This window comes from Cyprinus carpio, chromosome B4, assembly GCF_018340385.1.
Source record: "Cyprinus carpio isolate SPL01 chromosome B4, ASM1834038v1, whole genome shotgun sequence".
NCBI lineage: Eukaryota > Metazoa > Chordata > Actinopteri > Cypriniformes > Cyprinidae > Cyprinus > Cyprinus carpio.
The window spans coordinates 15,100,489-15,117,394 of NC_056600.1; the positions used below are offsets into that span (position 1 = coordinate 15,100,489).

The 16,906-nt window shown below is 35.5% G+C and overlaps 3 protein-coding genes across 11 annotated transcripts in view; 1 reads left to right on the plus strand and 2 right to left on the minus strand.

Annotated features, from left to right (window-relative positions):
• On the minus strand, positions 1–7,622 carry LOC109074658 (serine/threonine-protein kinase 38-like). 4 transcript variants are annotated; one of them, XM_019090680.2, is made up of 14 exons: positions 7,398–7,622; positions 5,719–5,858; positions 5,541–5,592; positions 5,173–5,295; positions 4,380–4,463; positions 4,156–4,279; positions 3,857–4,011; positions 3,617–3,719; positions 2,807–2,868; positions 2,613–2,730; positions 2,359–2,482; positions 2,057–2,152; positions 1,794–1,885; positions 1–916 (listed from the first exon to the last, which is right to left on the minus strand). In XM_019090680.2, exons 2-14 carry the CDS (start codon positions 5,850–5,852, stop codon positions 789–791), a joined length of 1,395 nt encoding a protein of 464 aa, XP_018946225.2. In that variant the 5' UTR covers positions 5,853–5,858; positions 7,398–7,622; the 3' UTR covers positions 1–788. The 4 variants fall into 4 exon arrangements, with proteins under 4 accessions (XP_018946225.2, XP_042578099.1, XP_042578097.1 ...); XM_042722165.1 differs by lacking the exon at positions 7,398–7,622 and adding an exon at positions 6,999–7,150; XM_042722163.1 differs by lacking the exon at positions 7,398–7,622 and adding an exon at positions 6,863–6,991.
• LOC109074667 (leucine-rich repeat and transmembrane domain-containing protein 2-like) overlaps positions 6,649–16,906 on the plus strand; it is a 25,160-nt gene continuing 14,902 nt past the window's right edge. For all 3 annotated transcript variants that reach the window (XM_042722166.1, XM_042722167.1, XM_042722168.1), the window contains exons 1-2: positions 6,649–6,766; positions 11,594–11,748. The gene's annotated coding sequence lies outside the window, so the exon portion shown is untranslated. The remainder of the gene's footprint in view (positions 6,767–11,593; positions 11,749–16,906) is intronic.
• cacna2d4a (calcium channel, voltage-dependent, alpha 2/delta subunit 4a) overlaps positions 8,603–16,906 on the minus strand; it is a 39,724-nt gene continuing 31,420 nt past the window's right edge. For 2 of the 4 annotated variants that reach the window (XM_042722160.1, XM_042722159.1), the window contains 13 exons: positions 16,618–16,679; positions 14,016–14,030; positions 13,860–13,907; positions 13,648–13,710; positions 12,491–12,561; positions 12,325–12,400; positions 11,951–12,003; positions 11,801–11,856; positions 11,634–11,654; positions 11,274–11,391; positions 10,052–10,167; positions 9,675–9,757; positions 8,603–9,550 (listed from right to left, as the gene is read on the minus strand). In XM_042722160.1, coding sequence (XP_042578094.1) covers positions 9,455–9,550; positions 9,675–9,757; positions 10,052–10,167; positions 11,274–11,391; positions 11,634–11,654; positions 11,801–11,856; positions 11,951–12,003; positions 12,325–12,400; positions 12,491–12,561; positions 13,648–13,710; positions 13,860–13,907; positions 14,016–14,030; positions 16,618–16,679 — 878 coding nt within the window. In that variant the 3' untranslated portion in view covers positions 8,603–9,454. Of the gene's footprint in view, positions 9,551–9,674; positions 9,758–10,051; positions 10,168–11,273; positions 11,392–11,633; positions 11,655–11,800; positions 11,857–11,950; positions 12,004–12,061; positions 12,401–12,490; positions 12,562–13,647; positions 13,711–13,859; positions 13,908–14,015; positions 14,031–16,617; positions 16,680–16,906 lie in introns of those variants that run through there. The other 2 variants (XM_042722161.1, XM_042722162.1) reach the window with 2 other exon arrangements.

The following is a 16,906-nucleotide window of genomic DNA, read 5'->3' on the forward strand; positions in this document are numbered from 1 at the left end:
GAGTTTTTAGCATGATTTATCTTTCCTTTGAAACCACGGACTGAAGCTACATCTTGCATGTGTTACAACAACTATAAAAATGGTTGCATAGGTCAACGACGCTCACAACCAAACAAAAATTATTCAGTTATATCACTGTGTGGATGAAATGCACAGGAACAGGTAGAGGAGGGCTGGCTGCTGACATAAACAAAAACATAAAGAAAAAAACAAAACTGCTCCTCTTCAAGTTTTTTTTTCTAGGTAGGTTGCAATCATACATTAAAACAACTACACAAAAACACAAAATACACTTGTGGGAAATATTCAGCATCAGGTAGTTAACTATATCATACAGTGTGTCTAACAGTGTACAGGTTTCATTTGGGTTTATACAGATTCTCATCTTTTCCTGGGAGAAACAAGCTTAAAAATGACAGAGAAATGAACTTTATTGCAGTTTAGTCACCTAAGAGGTTAAAACATCCTCTGTTTTCTGAACGTAAGGCTTCAGTGATGTATCTGCTTCCCTTTTTTCTCTGTGACCCTGTTTGATCCAGTGTTGAAGAGCATTTGGACAACATTGTGTCTCCTTTTAGCTAAGCAGCAGGACAAGAGAGTCTTTCCATATGTTTGGCCATGTAATTATTATGCTTTTTTTTCCCCATTTTCCTTTTTTATCGTCACCAGGAACTCCTCTGAGAACAGGTCTACCGTGTAGCTCAAAGCGGCAGTGCATAAGCTTTCCATCTGCATTTGAATTGTCATTTACATTCTAATCCTTCTCTTCCAGACCATCAGTGCCAGTTTCACGCCTTGCCCGCCTTCATGTAAGTGGGGATGGTGCCACGCTGTGTCAATCCCTCAAAGCGTTTGTAGGTGTAGTTAAGGAAAACCCAGTCCTTGGACTTGAAGTCTGGTTCTGTTACATTTGTCACTGAAATGAGAGGTGAGGAGGGGAGTCAGTACAACAAATAATGACATGAAATATATATAGTTATTTATGGGTTGCATCTGTTCATATACGAGTATGTAAAAGAAGTGTTCTATCCACTGAGCATGGTCTGTACTGAGACTAAAGGTCATAGACAACAGATAATGGGTCTCTTCTCAGGTAGACTTCATACATCAAGAGAACAGATTAAAGATGCTTGATCCCTGAGCACTAAAGGTATGGACACATTTTAGTCTATAAAATGTTTTATAAGTCATTCACTACTTATCATACACTAATAAATCAGTACATTTAACAAGACTAAGCATGTAATATATAATATTTAGATATTTAAATATTACTTTATTTGTATCTTATTTTACTTGTCTATCCTAAACCATTTTTCTAAAAACTGGAAAACAGGAAATTTCTGAAAGAAACCTTAACTTAAAAGGATAAAGCAAACTTAATTATAATAACTTAATATTAACTAAACTTGGCCATATGGGACGCTGAATCAATCTAAAGGCCCATTCACACAAAGAATGAAAACTCTAACAGAAATATAGTGTAATATAATGGTTTTAAAAATCTTTCTAATTTCTAGGAAAATATCAAAGTACACAACTTTAATGATAACAACACAGAGGAATAATCACATGAACGATAAAATCAGAATGTATCTGACTTTAATGCAACTAAATAACCACGGTGTGGACGCTAATATTAAAGTTATTTTGTTTTTTGTTATTGTTATTTTTATCATAATTGGTGTGAAAAGACATGGAGATGTACAAATTCGATGCTAATCCGAAATAATTTCTATGTGAATGTTTTTGTTCATGTACAGTACGTACATAATAGACTATGAAAAACCTACCTGGCTGTAGAATGTCTGATTCTGGAAAGTCATCAAAGTTGGACGTATCATCGATGCTCTTGATGTCAATGGAAATAGCAGCAGGTCTCTCTCTGGGAGAAGGTAAACGGTGCAGTTTCAGTTATCAATCTGTGATCATGCTCACAAAAGGCTCGATTACATTTACGTTGCCAAAATAAACATTTTATTTGTACTGTTTATCGACAGTGATTTTGCAGTTCTGATGATGCAAGGAACACAGAAAAGTGTGTGTGCAGAAGTACCTGATATGCTCCCAGTCCACAGACTCAAAGAACTGGTGAGATTTGATTTCATCCACACTTCCTGATCCAATCCTGTTTTCTGCATCTGTGCAATACCTGAGAACACATTCAAACAGTTCGGTCAGATCAAATTGCAAATGATCTCAAGTAATAAAAAGCTAGTTTTTGAAAGCGGTGGCACTCTTTACTTGAGGGAAACTATCACTTTAACATAAAAAGCCAAGTGGTGTTTTGTTTTTGAATTGGAAATCGACTTTGTTCTTCTATACAGTTTGTGTTACATATATGAAAATATTTCTGACCTAAGGATCAAGTCCTTTGATCTCTCTGAAATGGGGACTTCAGGGGGGAAAGTTAACGTTTCTCGCCAGTTCATGACCTTCCTGTAGGTTTCCTGTGGCGTCTCTGAACAGAAGGGTGGGTAGCCTGCAACAGGAAAACAAAACAAACACCTGTTTTAGCACAGGAAAAGGCTACAGTAAAAGGCTTTTCAGAAAAGAAAGGACTGGCCTGATATGACCCATTCACTTAGTGTTTAGTATCTGAAATTACGAACCTATCAGCATCTCGTACATTATCACTCCAAGAGACCACCAGTCACACAGCTTGTTGTAGCCCGTCTGCATGAATACCTCAGGGGCGATATAGTCTGGCGTCCCGACGGTTGAATATGCCTGTATATGAAAAGAATGGAATCACTATTACTACCAGGAAATTTCTGTCCTGTAACATAAAGAAACACTCTCCTACCAACTGTCTTCGGTTCTTCTTCCATGTTTCTGCTTTCCGTTTTGAATTCATGTTTTGGAAGGCTAAAGGAGGTTGAAACACAGCAAATATGGTTAATTAGGGTAATTTTTTTGTTATATATATTTAATTTTGGTCCACTTTAAGCATCAGTGAAGTAGTTTGCACTATAGTCAGACTTAAATGATCAGGGACCCTGCTGAAATTAATCTTCAGCCAATCACTTCTATTTTCGTGATTCTTCATATGGAAATGCAGAGCAGTAGGTGCTACACACAGCACAGGACTTGTTGAACGTTGCAACATTTTTTCCTTTTTGGTAATTCTTTTATCCTTTTTCGTCAATATGACTGGGAAGAAAAATGTTCTGAATAAATGTGAGACAGCTGCAGAAGTTTTGAACAAGATGTTTTTGAACTTGTACTAGGATGTTACAGTAGTGGTTCTTAACCACTTCTGTATGACTTTTCCAGTTGTTTGTGATTTACTGAATACAGATTAAGGAAAATTAATTTTAAAAATAATATTTACACACAATTTCTACCTAATAGAATATTTTAAAATTGACGTAACTATAAAAATCTCTATTCATTATAAAAATACACATGGAGTTATACGATTTTGTACATTTCCATGAGTTTCCCAGGACTACAAATCTCACTTTAATACAAGGTTTCCTCAAATCCTGGTTCTTCAAAAATAGAATTAAAATGAGAGCTATCTTGATTTTTTTGTCTCATTGTAAATATTTGTATTTTACAACAATTTGGATGTGTATTGTATCTCTGTGTAATTTGTGTGTGTGTTACTCACAAAAGTCACTGGGAGGGTTGTGTGTGAGGTTCCTGTAAAATTCAGTCCGATGGGCCTTCTTCAAGCCTGTGCAGAGGCCAAAGTCAGACAGTTTGACATGGCCCTACAAAACAAAGACAGTATGTTATGTGTTCAGTTTCATAGAGTAGCCTTCCACAAACCTATTCATCTCTGTTGAACACAGTGAGCATGTTATACTGTTCGTGTGCGAGTAAATAAGAGATAAAGGTGAATTCCCACCCGTGAGTCGAGCAGCAGGTTGTCAGGTTTGATGTCTCTGTGAATGAAGCCCAGCTGGTGAATGGAGTCAATGGCCAGGACCGTCTCTGCAATATAGAACTGTGTAGCTTCTTCCGACAGCGTGTCTTTCTTCATCAGCAGAGTCATCATATCTCCTGAACACACACACACACACGAGTTACGGCATCTGGGCAGCTGCTCTAAAAATATTACTTTCCATAGTGCTGCCTTTCCCAGTTCTAGATCCCTAACTGCTACATCAGTAAAGAACATGTGACATTTTATACATCTGTCTTCACCTCCAGGCAGAAACTCCATGATGAGATACAGATTGCGTTTATCTTGAAAGCTGTAGAACATCTTCACTACCCAGGCACCATCAGCCTCAACCAGGATATCTCTCTCGGCCCGGATATGAGCCACCTGCCCCAGGGAGGAATACAGGTGAGGAGAGATATTATCAGTGGATCGGTATGACAGACAGGTGATTATCTGAGATGGCTGTATTTAATAAAATCCATACCTGTTCTTTCTCTAACATGTCTGATTTTCTGAGGATCTTCATGGCATAAATGTGACCCGTGTCCTTTTTCTGAACCAGGCGGACCTAAATGCAGCACAAAATTAGGATTTTTTGGAGAACTGACTAAGATTTTCAATGAAATGTAAGTTAATTTTGCTTCACAGTGACATCAAAATTCTTCCAGTTCCTCCAAAAAAGAAAAGTCAATGAGGATGAGAACAAACCTGTGTATTTATTGCTGACTAAAACTAAACAAAAAAAAGTTAATTGAAAAAGCTGAAATAAAATATAAATATTACTTGGAAAATTAAAACAATATTGAAATGTTGCCTTGAAAACTAACTGAAATATATTGAAGTACTAAAATGACTAAAATCAGTATAAAAATTTAAATGAAAAATATTTAGAAATAAAAAAATAAAATGATTAAAACATATATATAATTATTTTTATATAGTACATAATACAAAAATATCACTGTTACAAACACACAATGGCTTTTTTATAACTAGACAATTTAATGGAAAAGACAATACTAGAATGCACTGCACATGCATCCAAGATGGTGGAAAGGTTAAGAGAAAGATTATAAACATACTTATAGCTTACAGAATACTGACAAATCCCTATAAAACAGGTCTATGTTTATTATTAGAGTATTGTTTTGTTAATGTCATACTCTATTGCAATCAGTTGTGAGTCAAGTCTCCGTGAGGAAGTGTAATTTCATAACGATCATTCATTTATGAGCTTTCATTTCATCTGGTAAAACAGCAGACGTCTATAGACACACCTCTCCAAATGCTCCTCTCCCGATCACTTTAAGGGACTCAAAGTCATCGAGACCAAGGCGGGTCCTCTTGAGCCGCAGAAACTCGGTCTCCTTACGAGCATGCAGAGAGCGCCTCATACTCTTCTACGACAAAAATGCAAACTACTCAGGAAAATATTTTGAATGAAATGCAACAACACTCTTTTGGTCGTACATTATTGGCTTACTCAAAGCAGAGTACTGAGCACAAAGCACACAGTCTGAGTCCTATTCAAACCACTACGCAGATAAGCAAAACAGGTTTTGTGTTGACACATCTGTGATTATTAACTCAGGCAGTCATTTAGAATATAACTCCAAAAAGCTCTAGGGTCAGTATATCTTCTCACCTCTTCATCGATTAAACCCTCCTCATCCATCACCTTCTCCAGCTTCTTCTGCCTAAAACAGAGGGAACTGCTGCATCATGACCAGCCACAACAAATCAGCTTTATTCTAATCGAATAATATTTGACTGAAATGATACGTTGAGTGATGTAGTTAGGGAAAACAGGTGTCGTGGGTTACCTCATCTCCCGCTCCTCGTGCTGGGTGAGCAGGGTGCTGTAGAAGTGCTCCAGCGTGAGTTTGGCCACCGTGACTCTCTCACGTGTATGGTTGCTCATCGGGAGTGGCGCTGCCATGCCTCCCGGCATGGCCATGCTAGTCTGGAACAGGAAAATCATTTGCAAAGCGAATACAAATGAATGCAACTCCATCAAAAAGCCTTACTACCAAACAAACCATATATGTGCAGTAGACCTACATGTGTATAGGAACATTTTTAAAAATACAGCAATAATAAATTGATTGATCAGTGTTTATTGCAAATTCTATCATTTTTAGATAACATCAACATAATTATTAATAACAATCAACAACAAAAAAACAAAAATAACCAACAACAATAAAAATATATCAAAAAAATAAATCACAAAAATAAGATTATTTTTTTATTTAATCAATTTAACTTTTACTAAACCAAGGTTGGTTATTATAGGTAACTAAAACCATAAAAATACCATTAGTTGAAATGAACTAAATCCATATAAATACTGTTAGTGAAAATAAACTTTAACTGAAAATAAAATAAAAATTATTTATTTTATTTCAAATAGTTTCCAAGGGAACATTTTTCCACCACTTTAAATAAAACAAAAAAAATAAAAAAAAATAAAAAATAATAATAATAATAAAAATAAAAAAACTATATAGACAGATCAGAAAAAAAAAACTAAAAAAAAAAATATAATGCAATGATACTTAACACTGTCGTAAAGAGGCCTAATGGTTAATCAACTACTGGTAGGAGTGAGTTTCTCTAATTGGTAAGAAAATTTAAAAACCCGGAGTAGAGTTCGAAAGTGGGGATTTCAGAATGCTTTAAGTCGGATGAAGAATTCTAATCTGTCGCTCCGTTCCATTCATATATGTTATTCCAGGCCGGTGTTTAGTGTTTATTGTTAGAATCGTTGCTGATTGTTTTCACGCAAAACTTGACGGTTTGGCTTTTTTATTTCAATTTCGTTGGCAGAGAAGATTTATACCAACTAATTGACCGATTTTTGCCAGAAAAGTAAGTTACTCGAGATTAATTTCTTGTTTTTGAAAGTGTGTTAAAGGCAATATCACGGAAGCATGAGTGTTGTTGTGCTGAATATCAAATACTTGCAGTTTTGTGCCTTAAATCCGAAACGCAGCGGCGCAGTTTTCTGTATAGCGGCCATGTCCACGTCATATTCCTTAATTAGCATCGTTAATATCTGAGCATTGTTTGGTTGTACAATGTAGGCTACCCGCTCCTGCACCTGCTCGTGCTGCGGTCACTGATGTGGGAAACCCACAGTCTATGGGGCAACCGCAAACTTGACTTGAACGCGCTCGGCCTCGCGTCTGCGTGCGTGACCCCGAGGACGTGACATGCAGTTTGACAGGTTCATAAAAACAGATGCATTAACCTGGACACCCCACACGGATCACAGCGACACGGTCATATTCACTGAAGACTGAAATCAGCCACGCTTATCAGAAACGCACAACATCGTGATGGATAGGTGATATATAACAAACCGATATTGCGATTGTTTGTTTAGTCGTCAGACATCTGCTTCTGTACCGTATATTGTGAGCGTGAGCCTGCATAAAGCTGATGATTTACAATAGCGCCGCTATCATAAAACTCAACAAACAAATCCAAAAATTCTCACCTCCCCGTCCTCCTCCAGATTAGACAGTTTGCCGGATAGCCGAGGACCAGAATACGGATGAAATGAAGCCAAGTGAATGGCCGTGAGTTGAGCAGGCGGATCAGAGTGGCTCAGTGCGCGCTCATGTTTATTCTCTATTGAGGCTGATGTTTGTTGAGCGCTACGCTGAATCTGATCCACCTCCCCGCACGCGCTCACTCTTACAAATCAAGAGTCCCTGACCGCCCGTCACATTTTTCCAAAATAAAAGTTGGCCAGAAAGAATAATACTACAATAGAATAAATGAGAATAATATACATGGACAAAATAGCCCATGTATTAACCCCATCAGACCAAGCAAAACTTGTATTTTAACCCCTATTTAGTGTATTTCTATTTATATATTTAAATGTTTTATACATTTTGTAAATATCGTTACCCCAGATATAAATAATATAATGATAATGTAATTATCATGCTTTAAAAAAACTTTTTTTTAACATTTTCATAAAAATTCCTAAAAAGTCATGATTTCCACAAAATATTAAGCAGCAAAAATTAATAATAAGAATAATAATTGAGCTACCAATACAATAATTGACCACCAAATCAAAATATTAGAATGATTTCTGAAGGATCATGTGACACGGAAGACTGGAGTAGTGACTGCTGAAAAGTCTAATTCAATTTTAAAATATATTAAAATAAGGGAAAAAATGAAAAATATTTCAAAAAGGAAATAATGTCATTATTATACGGTAAAAAGTATTTAATATTTTCTTTAAATATCCTTTAGGAATCACAATTACAGCAAAAAAACTGTTTTCAACACTGATAATAATAAGAACCAACAATTAAAATACAAAACAAAATATAAAAAATAACAATAAACCAACAAATAAGAATATAAAAATACTACTGAAAATTCAGCTTTCCCATCACAAGAACAAATTACATTAAAATATATATAAATATTTTTAATTCAAATATATATAAATATTTTTAATTCAGAAAAAGTCATAATAAATATTTCTATATTCATAAAAAAACAAAATATTTCCCTTTTCTGTATTTTTGATCAAATAAATGCAGACTTATTTCAAAAACATATGTTTTATATTATATATTCATATAATTACCATTAATATATCTAATATTTAGAATATATATTCCAATGAGAATTAGTACCTCAAGATTTAACATAAGAAAATACTCCACCAGAAAATACTTGGCTCTTTCTTTATTTCAGCATAGATCACTGATGTTCACCTTTTAACTCAAAAGCATTTTAAAATTAAGTTTTCGGTGTACAGTAAGACACATGGGATTCCTGTAATGCAATATTCACAGTGTCATTATCATTAGCATTTGAAAAAATAACCACAGAATATTACCTGAGCGAAAACACAAATTACAAGATATTTAATGTAAGAAAGTAAACATGACACATGTTTGTAATTTATTCTGACTTAAGATTTATAATCATGTGTTGTATTAATAATGCATAGTTATAATAATTGTTTAAAAATCGTTTTTGTGCAAGTTGCAGGACAGACAACTAAAATCAAAGGTTTAAATACAAGACATCTTCAAATTGTCTTAACAACCTTGTCTTCATGTCATAATGGCCATTTTTTTAGTTCATAGATCACCTCCGGTGTGAAAAAGCCATGCTAACTGTTTCTGTTTTTCACTCTCTCGTTTACAAACACACACACCAATAGACTGTGCACTTTTCTTCTGCTTTATATTAGAGATACAGTCACATACAGCTACCGGCCATAAATTCTCCTCGGTGATGTCACCGTTCAGTCAAGCTCAGCTGTTCATCCTTTCGATCCATCCTCACTGATTTTTCAAAGATGTTTTTGCAGATGGTTCAGAGACCAAAGAGACAAAAAAATCCACAAACTTTAAAATGTGATGAGTAATGCTACATATAATTAATGTTGAAGACTTTGCACTGTAGAAAAATAATGTGTTCTAGTCTAGTCAACTCATGTTATTGCTAATAAAAACATGCTGAGTTGAGCGTGTGCACTATAGGTGATTCTCTTGGAGTTAAACAGGTCCTCTGTCATCGACGGATGAGTGCAGAGACTGATAAACAGGCTAGGAACAGCATGATGGACAAGCTGATTGCTGCGGCCCCACCGCAGTCCTTAGCATTTTCCTAAAACAGACCAGAGACACAAAATATGCACCAGCGACTATATTATTTTGCATGGAGACAGATAGTAATCAAAAAGCATTGCTGCAATGCATGTCTGAAAGCCGTCTAGTATGCATGTGTTTACTTGAGGGTGGTAAGCATGACAAGACTCAGGCCTTCTTCGTATCTTCTGAGATCTCATGCGGTCACATTTCACTGAGGCATTGTGTGCTCCGTGGTTAAGAAAAATGAAGATAAAGCAACAAACCATAGCTTTATAGCTCGATCCAGTTCACAAATATAGATTTTGAAACATAACACACATTTAAGTTACATTTTGGTCGCTTGTTTAAAAATGTGTAAAAGGTGTGTCCGGTAATTTCTGTGAAACATTTCTAATGAAGTACCTAAATATATACTGGTTGCACCTTTAAGTGACTGAACTGATCTCATTCAAAGCTGTGATTCATCTCCTCAGTGTGTGGTCTGTGGAGCCTGATTTAGCTGGGGTTTTAAGGATATATTTGACCTCTTTGGGCTCCATGGTGATGGGTACGTACTGCCGAGAACAGTCACAGTCTGCCTGAATCACCACCAACAGCAAGTTACTATCAGGAATCTGATTAATTACAAACATCCTGCAGGCAATAAAAGGAAGACATGAAGGAGAGAGATTAAGAACAGAACAAAATGTTATTTTGAACAAGGATATTTAGAACAAAATGACCGTTTTTAGTAATGCAGATACAATTTAGGATAGTGTGTGGTGCCGAGTAGATGCTCGCGAAATGAAGTCACGATGACCCCTAGGAGGTAACAACAGCAACATATACTGTAAGACTTGAGCACTTTCTGCTAGAAACTGTACATCGACCAAACATAAATACTGTCAAATTTATTATTTCATTATTGAATGTCTTTAAGATATTTGATGCTTGGCTAGCCGTGCAATTAGTGCAAAAGGACAGACAAACTGTGCCTGAAAATAAGCCTACTTATAGATTCAAAATTATAGTTTAAAAAGTGAAAATATATACATACATTTTACAGAAGTTTGATAAATATTTGCTTGTACCATATTCTTTTTTTAAGCGCTTTTAAGGATTTAAGGGATGAGGTGCAAGAGGACCATAATACCATAATCATTATCTTATAAAAATAAAGCAATATGCTTGAAACAGCTATTTTCCTAAATATTACTGGCATATGCTCTGTTATGTTATACGGTAGCTTTATTTTCCAGTATATTATTTGTCCTCACCACTAGAGGGCGTCAAAAAGACAGGAAACTACTGTATGTGAAGACAGTAGAGCTGAATGTGAGCATAGATTCTCTATTGCTTGATAAACTCATACATAAATGCTGTGTTCCAAACAAAATCCGCCTCCAAGGGGCACTTTGAAGGCATATTGAAGGGTTGTTCCAAATCGAAGTGCTCAAAACTAGCCACCTAAAAGGGCCCTTCGGAATGAAGGATTTCAAAGGGTACAACTTCCCTTTGCTCCCATGTTTTTTTTTTTTGTGCAGGTTTAATTTTCTTAAACCTTAATTGGTTCGGAAAGATGACGCAGAAGTGCATTCCAAGGATTTAAATCCAAGAACAGCTTAAGGTTCTCATAATTACAACCTTATTTTGCAAATCTGACATGTCAAGAGCTTATTAAAAAATATATATTTAATTGTGAGATATAATCCCTTCCATCCAAATCCATCTGTGGTCAAATGATCTATGTGTGTGCTTACTTTTGACATCTCCCACACTTGATCATGCTGTTGGTTTCTTTGATTGACGGCTCATAGACGAAGCTGGGATACTCAGTGTCACAGGGCTGCAGGATGTCCCCTTTTGACTTCTTATTAGCTACAAAACAAATCTACAGTTATCTTTCAAAATCAACTATGTCCTTTTATTTTTAAGTGCCATAAGGTATAGGATACTTTTATTATACACTTTCAACAACAGTGTGTTTTGAATAATCTAGAATCTAGCAATAAAAAATGTCACGTTTGATCATGAATAACAGCATGACCAAGTCTTTCTCTGCTCTCTTTTTCACACACAGCACTAGCAATATCACACACAGTGATGGAGACAGCACTTACATGCATGGAATAAGGTCTTGGCTGTGACACGTCAAGATGAAGAAGGGTTACAGAATTAAAGATATAAGAGAGAAGGTGATGAAGAAGGAAGACACAGGAACACTCACACGAACAGGTGAGGGACAAATGAATGATGAAGTGATGGTAGCTTTTTGCTTTACACATACCCTCTGCAAAGGGATCTGAGTGCCACAGACTGTAGATATTGAAGTCCAGTAAAAACCTGGCAGAGAAAAAATGTCTGATTTTACATGGGATGAACTGAGTCACTGATGCTTTGAAGCGCAGAAAATGTTCTAACAAACAGCCACACTTACAACAGGAAGTTCGACAGGAACCATCTCAGTGCTGCCAAAAGATTAAAAAAGGGCTGAGGGAGGAAGATAAGCAGAATGAGGGAAAAAAAGGAAGAAAAGAATGAAGCTGGCATCCTTTCGTTTCAATTACACTGAGAATTTCCATTCAAGAACTTATGACGGAAACAATATATCTCATCTTTTTTTCTTTACACCATCACAAAGGGTCATGGTGTGAAGGCCAAGCCTTTATCCAGATCAGCTGTGACCTGTGACCTCCACCCATACACAGTGGACTGCAAGAACAGCAATGCAATGCTTTACAAGTAACACTGATAGCATCTGATGCTTGTGTTCTGGTAGACGTTATTTAAAACAGACAGGACAGTGCTTACACTTAGCAGGGGTCGAGCGCCGCTAGCGTAGTGAGGATTCACCTTACACATGGCCTGATAGTCATAGAGTAACACTCTGTGGGAAACATGCAGTGACAGCATTTACACCTTAATGCATTACGTCACATTTTGCAGTGTTTCGTAACACACTAAAAAGTTCTCGTACCTTTTGAACATGCCCATTTTCAAGAGCTGTGACATCACCGACCCATCAATTTTCCCCAGAAACCTGCCAACCTACAGAGAATGCAGAGACACGTGGTTTTGAGACATGTAGTTATTCGTTATATATTTCATCAGGAACAATGACAGCTCAGAATGAATGCGTCCGTATTAGTTCTTTTTTCCATAGGCGTGCTGACTTTACTGTTCAATACAGCACTGAAATCAAATTTTAAACAGCATTTGGTCTCTGTAAGACTGTAGGCCCACATCAGAGTCAGCGTTTACTGCACCCTGTGTGCTGAATTATTCAGATAACCCCTGTTATCCCTCCCCTCCTCTATATTTACCCCGATGATGCACTGTTCTCCTCTCTGTCTGGCTCTCTCATAGGACCGCTACTAATGATGGAAAACACCTCATGCATTTTATTCATTCATTCATTCGTTTCCACAGTCACCTTCTTATGCTGAGTCAACGTCAAATAGAGCTTTTTTTAATCTGTGTTACTCACAGCATAGAAGTCCTTATTTAGGACCCGTTTTATTTCATGACTTCATTAACTTTTCTCTCTTTTTTTGACCGTGACCTGTTTTCAACTGAACCACTTAAACGGCACTCTAGATGAAATTTTACTGCGTGTCATTCCCCATTTTAACCTAAATCTCCAGGGCTTTGAATGACTGCAAACAAACACTAAAGAGGAATTTTCCATTTTTCCAAGTCTTAAGAATTTCTAATAAATAGTAAATGAATAAATCAATAATAATTTCTAAACAATAAACTAAACAGAATACATGATATATACTTTATGTAAATAATTTAAGAATATATATATATATATATATATATATATATATATTAATATATATATACACATATATATATATATATATATATATATATATATATATATATATATATATATACACACACACACACACACACACACACACATATATATATTTTATATATATATATATGATATATAGATATATATATTTCTTTATTATATACATTGTGTGGGTATATATATATATATATAGATGTTTGGGTTGTGAATGCCATTTCATGTTGACCTTAACCTGTCACTTTAAGTGCTCTTTGGGTTGTGAATGCCATTTCATGTTGACCTTAACCTGTCACTTTAAGTGCTCTTACATCAGTCCTGTCCTTAGAGATGATGATGAAGCCATTACTGTCAATGACGTAGCAGTTAACATCCTGCACACAAACACAAAAAAGGAAAAGCATTTGTCACATTGAATTAGTTTTATGGAGGACTGGCTATACATATTTTTGCAGATATGTCTACAAATGCTCTATATGCCCAGCACTTATGCACTATAAATACTACACTGTAAGACACTCACCGGATTATTGGTACAGCTTAGAGGACAAAGCCCTTCTACACCTGAACACTGTGAAAGAGAGAGACAGACATTGAAGAAGACAGGGAAACAGAGCCAATGATGATGATGATGATAACCGGTATCGAGATTATTCTTGTATTTGTAATGAATACATACGTCTGTGTCATTTGCCTGATATCCATCCAGATAATATGAGAAGTGGTGGGGAAAAAAAAGAAAAGCGTTAATTGATATGAAATCACAGGCTCAGGACTAATAGCTTTAAACTCAACTCCTGCTTATAACTTCACTGTTCTGCCTTTAAGCTATCACATGGTCTGTGTAGGCTCCTGTGTGCTTATACTCTAGCCATGTATCAGATGAGAATAGGGAATAAATATTTAGTATAACTACTGTCAAAGATCCTTACATTATATATCTTAATTTAAGCATTTGTGTGTCCTTCAGAGGGACCACTGTTTCCCTGTAAAGAATATTGAAACAACCTAAAGATAAATTTATTTGCTCAAATTAATAAGCATTATGTCTTTTTTTATATACAGTACTCTAACTGCTCAAAAGTTTGGGGTCAGTATAAGATATATATGAATATTATTGTTAATAAATGTTCATCAGTTATGCATTAACTTAATTTTAACAGTAAAATGTAACCGTGAAGACTTACGTTATTACAAAAAAAAAAAAATAATAAATCAAATAAATGCTGTTCTTTTTAAATTTCTATTTATCATATAATTCTGAAAAAAAAAATGTCAAGGTTTCCACAAAATTAATAAACAGCACAAATAAATATTAAACAGCTTTCAACATTGAAATGTTTTTGATCACTAAATCAGAATGATTTCTGAAGGATCATGTGACACTAAAGATTGCTGAAAATTCAGCTTTGCCATCACAGAAATAAATTACACGTAAAAATTAAAAACAGATATTTTAAATAATAATATTATTACACAAAAAGAACACTACAAACCTCTCACAAAAAAATTAAATTATTAATCTATTATTAATAACATCGGAGAACATTACAAACTTCTTCCAAAAACATTAAAAATTTGTTCTTTCATTCTTTCATTGGCAATTTGTTTTGTTTTAGGTTACATTATGCTTAAAAATGCCAGTGGGGTAGGGCAAATAAGTTTCAAAGATGTATATGTATACTATCATAATAGTTAATCTTGCACAACTTTGCTAAGCAAGTAAATTTGTCTTGTTTTAAAGATGATGCATGTGTGCTCTAGTGGCAAAACACTCATTATTCTCAACTAGGACTAAGAATAACCTTGTGCAATTTACACAGATATTAATGCCAGTCTCTCTCTCACTTCGTGCATGTTGATGATCCTTACATATTTACATAATGGATTTGGATTTTAAAACTTCAAACATTAAAACTGTAAAAATAATCACTGTTGTGTTGTCATTATCTTTGACTTCGCTGAATAAGGCATTAGTTAATATTGCTGCAGTCAGGAGTGAACACAGACACAGTGGTAATGTGCCAGCTGAGGTGGAAGAGCGTTCAGGGAGGCATGGAAAATCCCAGGGGAACGAGAAAAAATGAAGAGTATCCTCCCTGAGGAGGATGTAGAGATTGATATCGCGTCCACTCCCCATTCTTTTTGAGTGCCGTCTGGACTCTCCCACCCCTCTCTCAACACTCAACATCTTCTGTTAGTATCATAAATGTCAAACAAAAGCCTGTGCCAGGAGTGTCACCACTAACATTATTGTGTTTGTCTTCACCTCCCATCACAGAATGCACAATGTTTAAACAGATAGGACGCATCCGGCCTGTATCACACACGTTTGTGTACATATCCTTGTGGAGACATCCTGTTGACATTTGTTTTATAATATAATATAATATAATATAATATAATATAATATAATATATTTTACATCTGTTTATTAAATGGGTCATATGATGTGATTTCAATTTTCCTTTCTCTTTGGAGTGTTACAAGCTCTTGGTGCATAAAAAAGATCTGTAAAGTTGCAAAGACTAAAGTCTCAAATCCAAGATCTATGGATTGTTTCCTGGGAGAGTAGCCTACAATGCTGTTTCTATAAAGTGGGGCAACTTTGCAAGGACAGTCTGGCGTGTCTGACTCACAGCCTGTAAGTACGTTTTCATATTTAAAGGATTTGCCACTGATTCAAACACAAGTTTTGCACAGTGTAGAGTAGCGCTTGTTGTTTGTCTTTTCTCTGATCACAAATGCAGATGTGGTTTTATGTTTACACGGCGAGATACGCAACGCATAAAAAGACAGTATAAGTCATTATAATCATTAATTATGTCCCCATTGGATGCAACAAATGCCTCGTTTGTAATGGGTTTTATTGGTTTTGTCTCGTCGTGCTGGGACATGCATCACAGTATGTTAAGGGCGTAACATTTCCATCACACGCTTGAGGAATTCGGCCAATCACAACACACTGGATATCTGGCCAATCAGAGCACACCTGGCTTTTCAGAACGATAAGCTTTGTAAAAATCAATGCGTTTCAGAAAGGCAGGGCATAGAGGAGCAACAATAATGTACATTATGTGGAAAATAATTTGTTTTTTTAACCTTAAATATTGCATTACACCAAATAAACAAAATAATGTTATTTTTAGCAACGTCATATGACCCCTTTAATACTTTTTTTTAAGGTTAGCAAAACATGAACGCAGCCACAAAAATAAACATGCATAAACGGACAGCAAGCAATAAATTGTAATTGCAATTTGATATATTTGTTTTAGTACCTGCGTGGCTATGGACCAAAACCTTTTTTCCAACATCTCAAGAGTCATCTGAACACCAATGGCTAGGCAGGAAAGAAACACAGACACAAACATTAGAAAAGATAATAATTTTCATATTTATTTAGTATTATAACATATCCAATTAAATACACAAACATGTACAGTATATGTGAATAGTTGACTGAGACATGTTTTTTTTGCTGAAGACCCGTTCCATTTGACTGGGATATTATCCCAGCATGCATCAGTAGCCGCCCACTCTAACAAGCTTAAACATAAAAAATGTGCT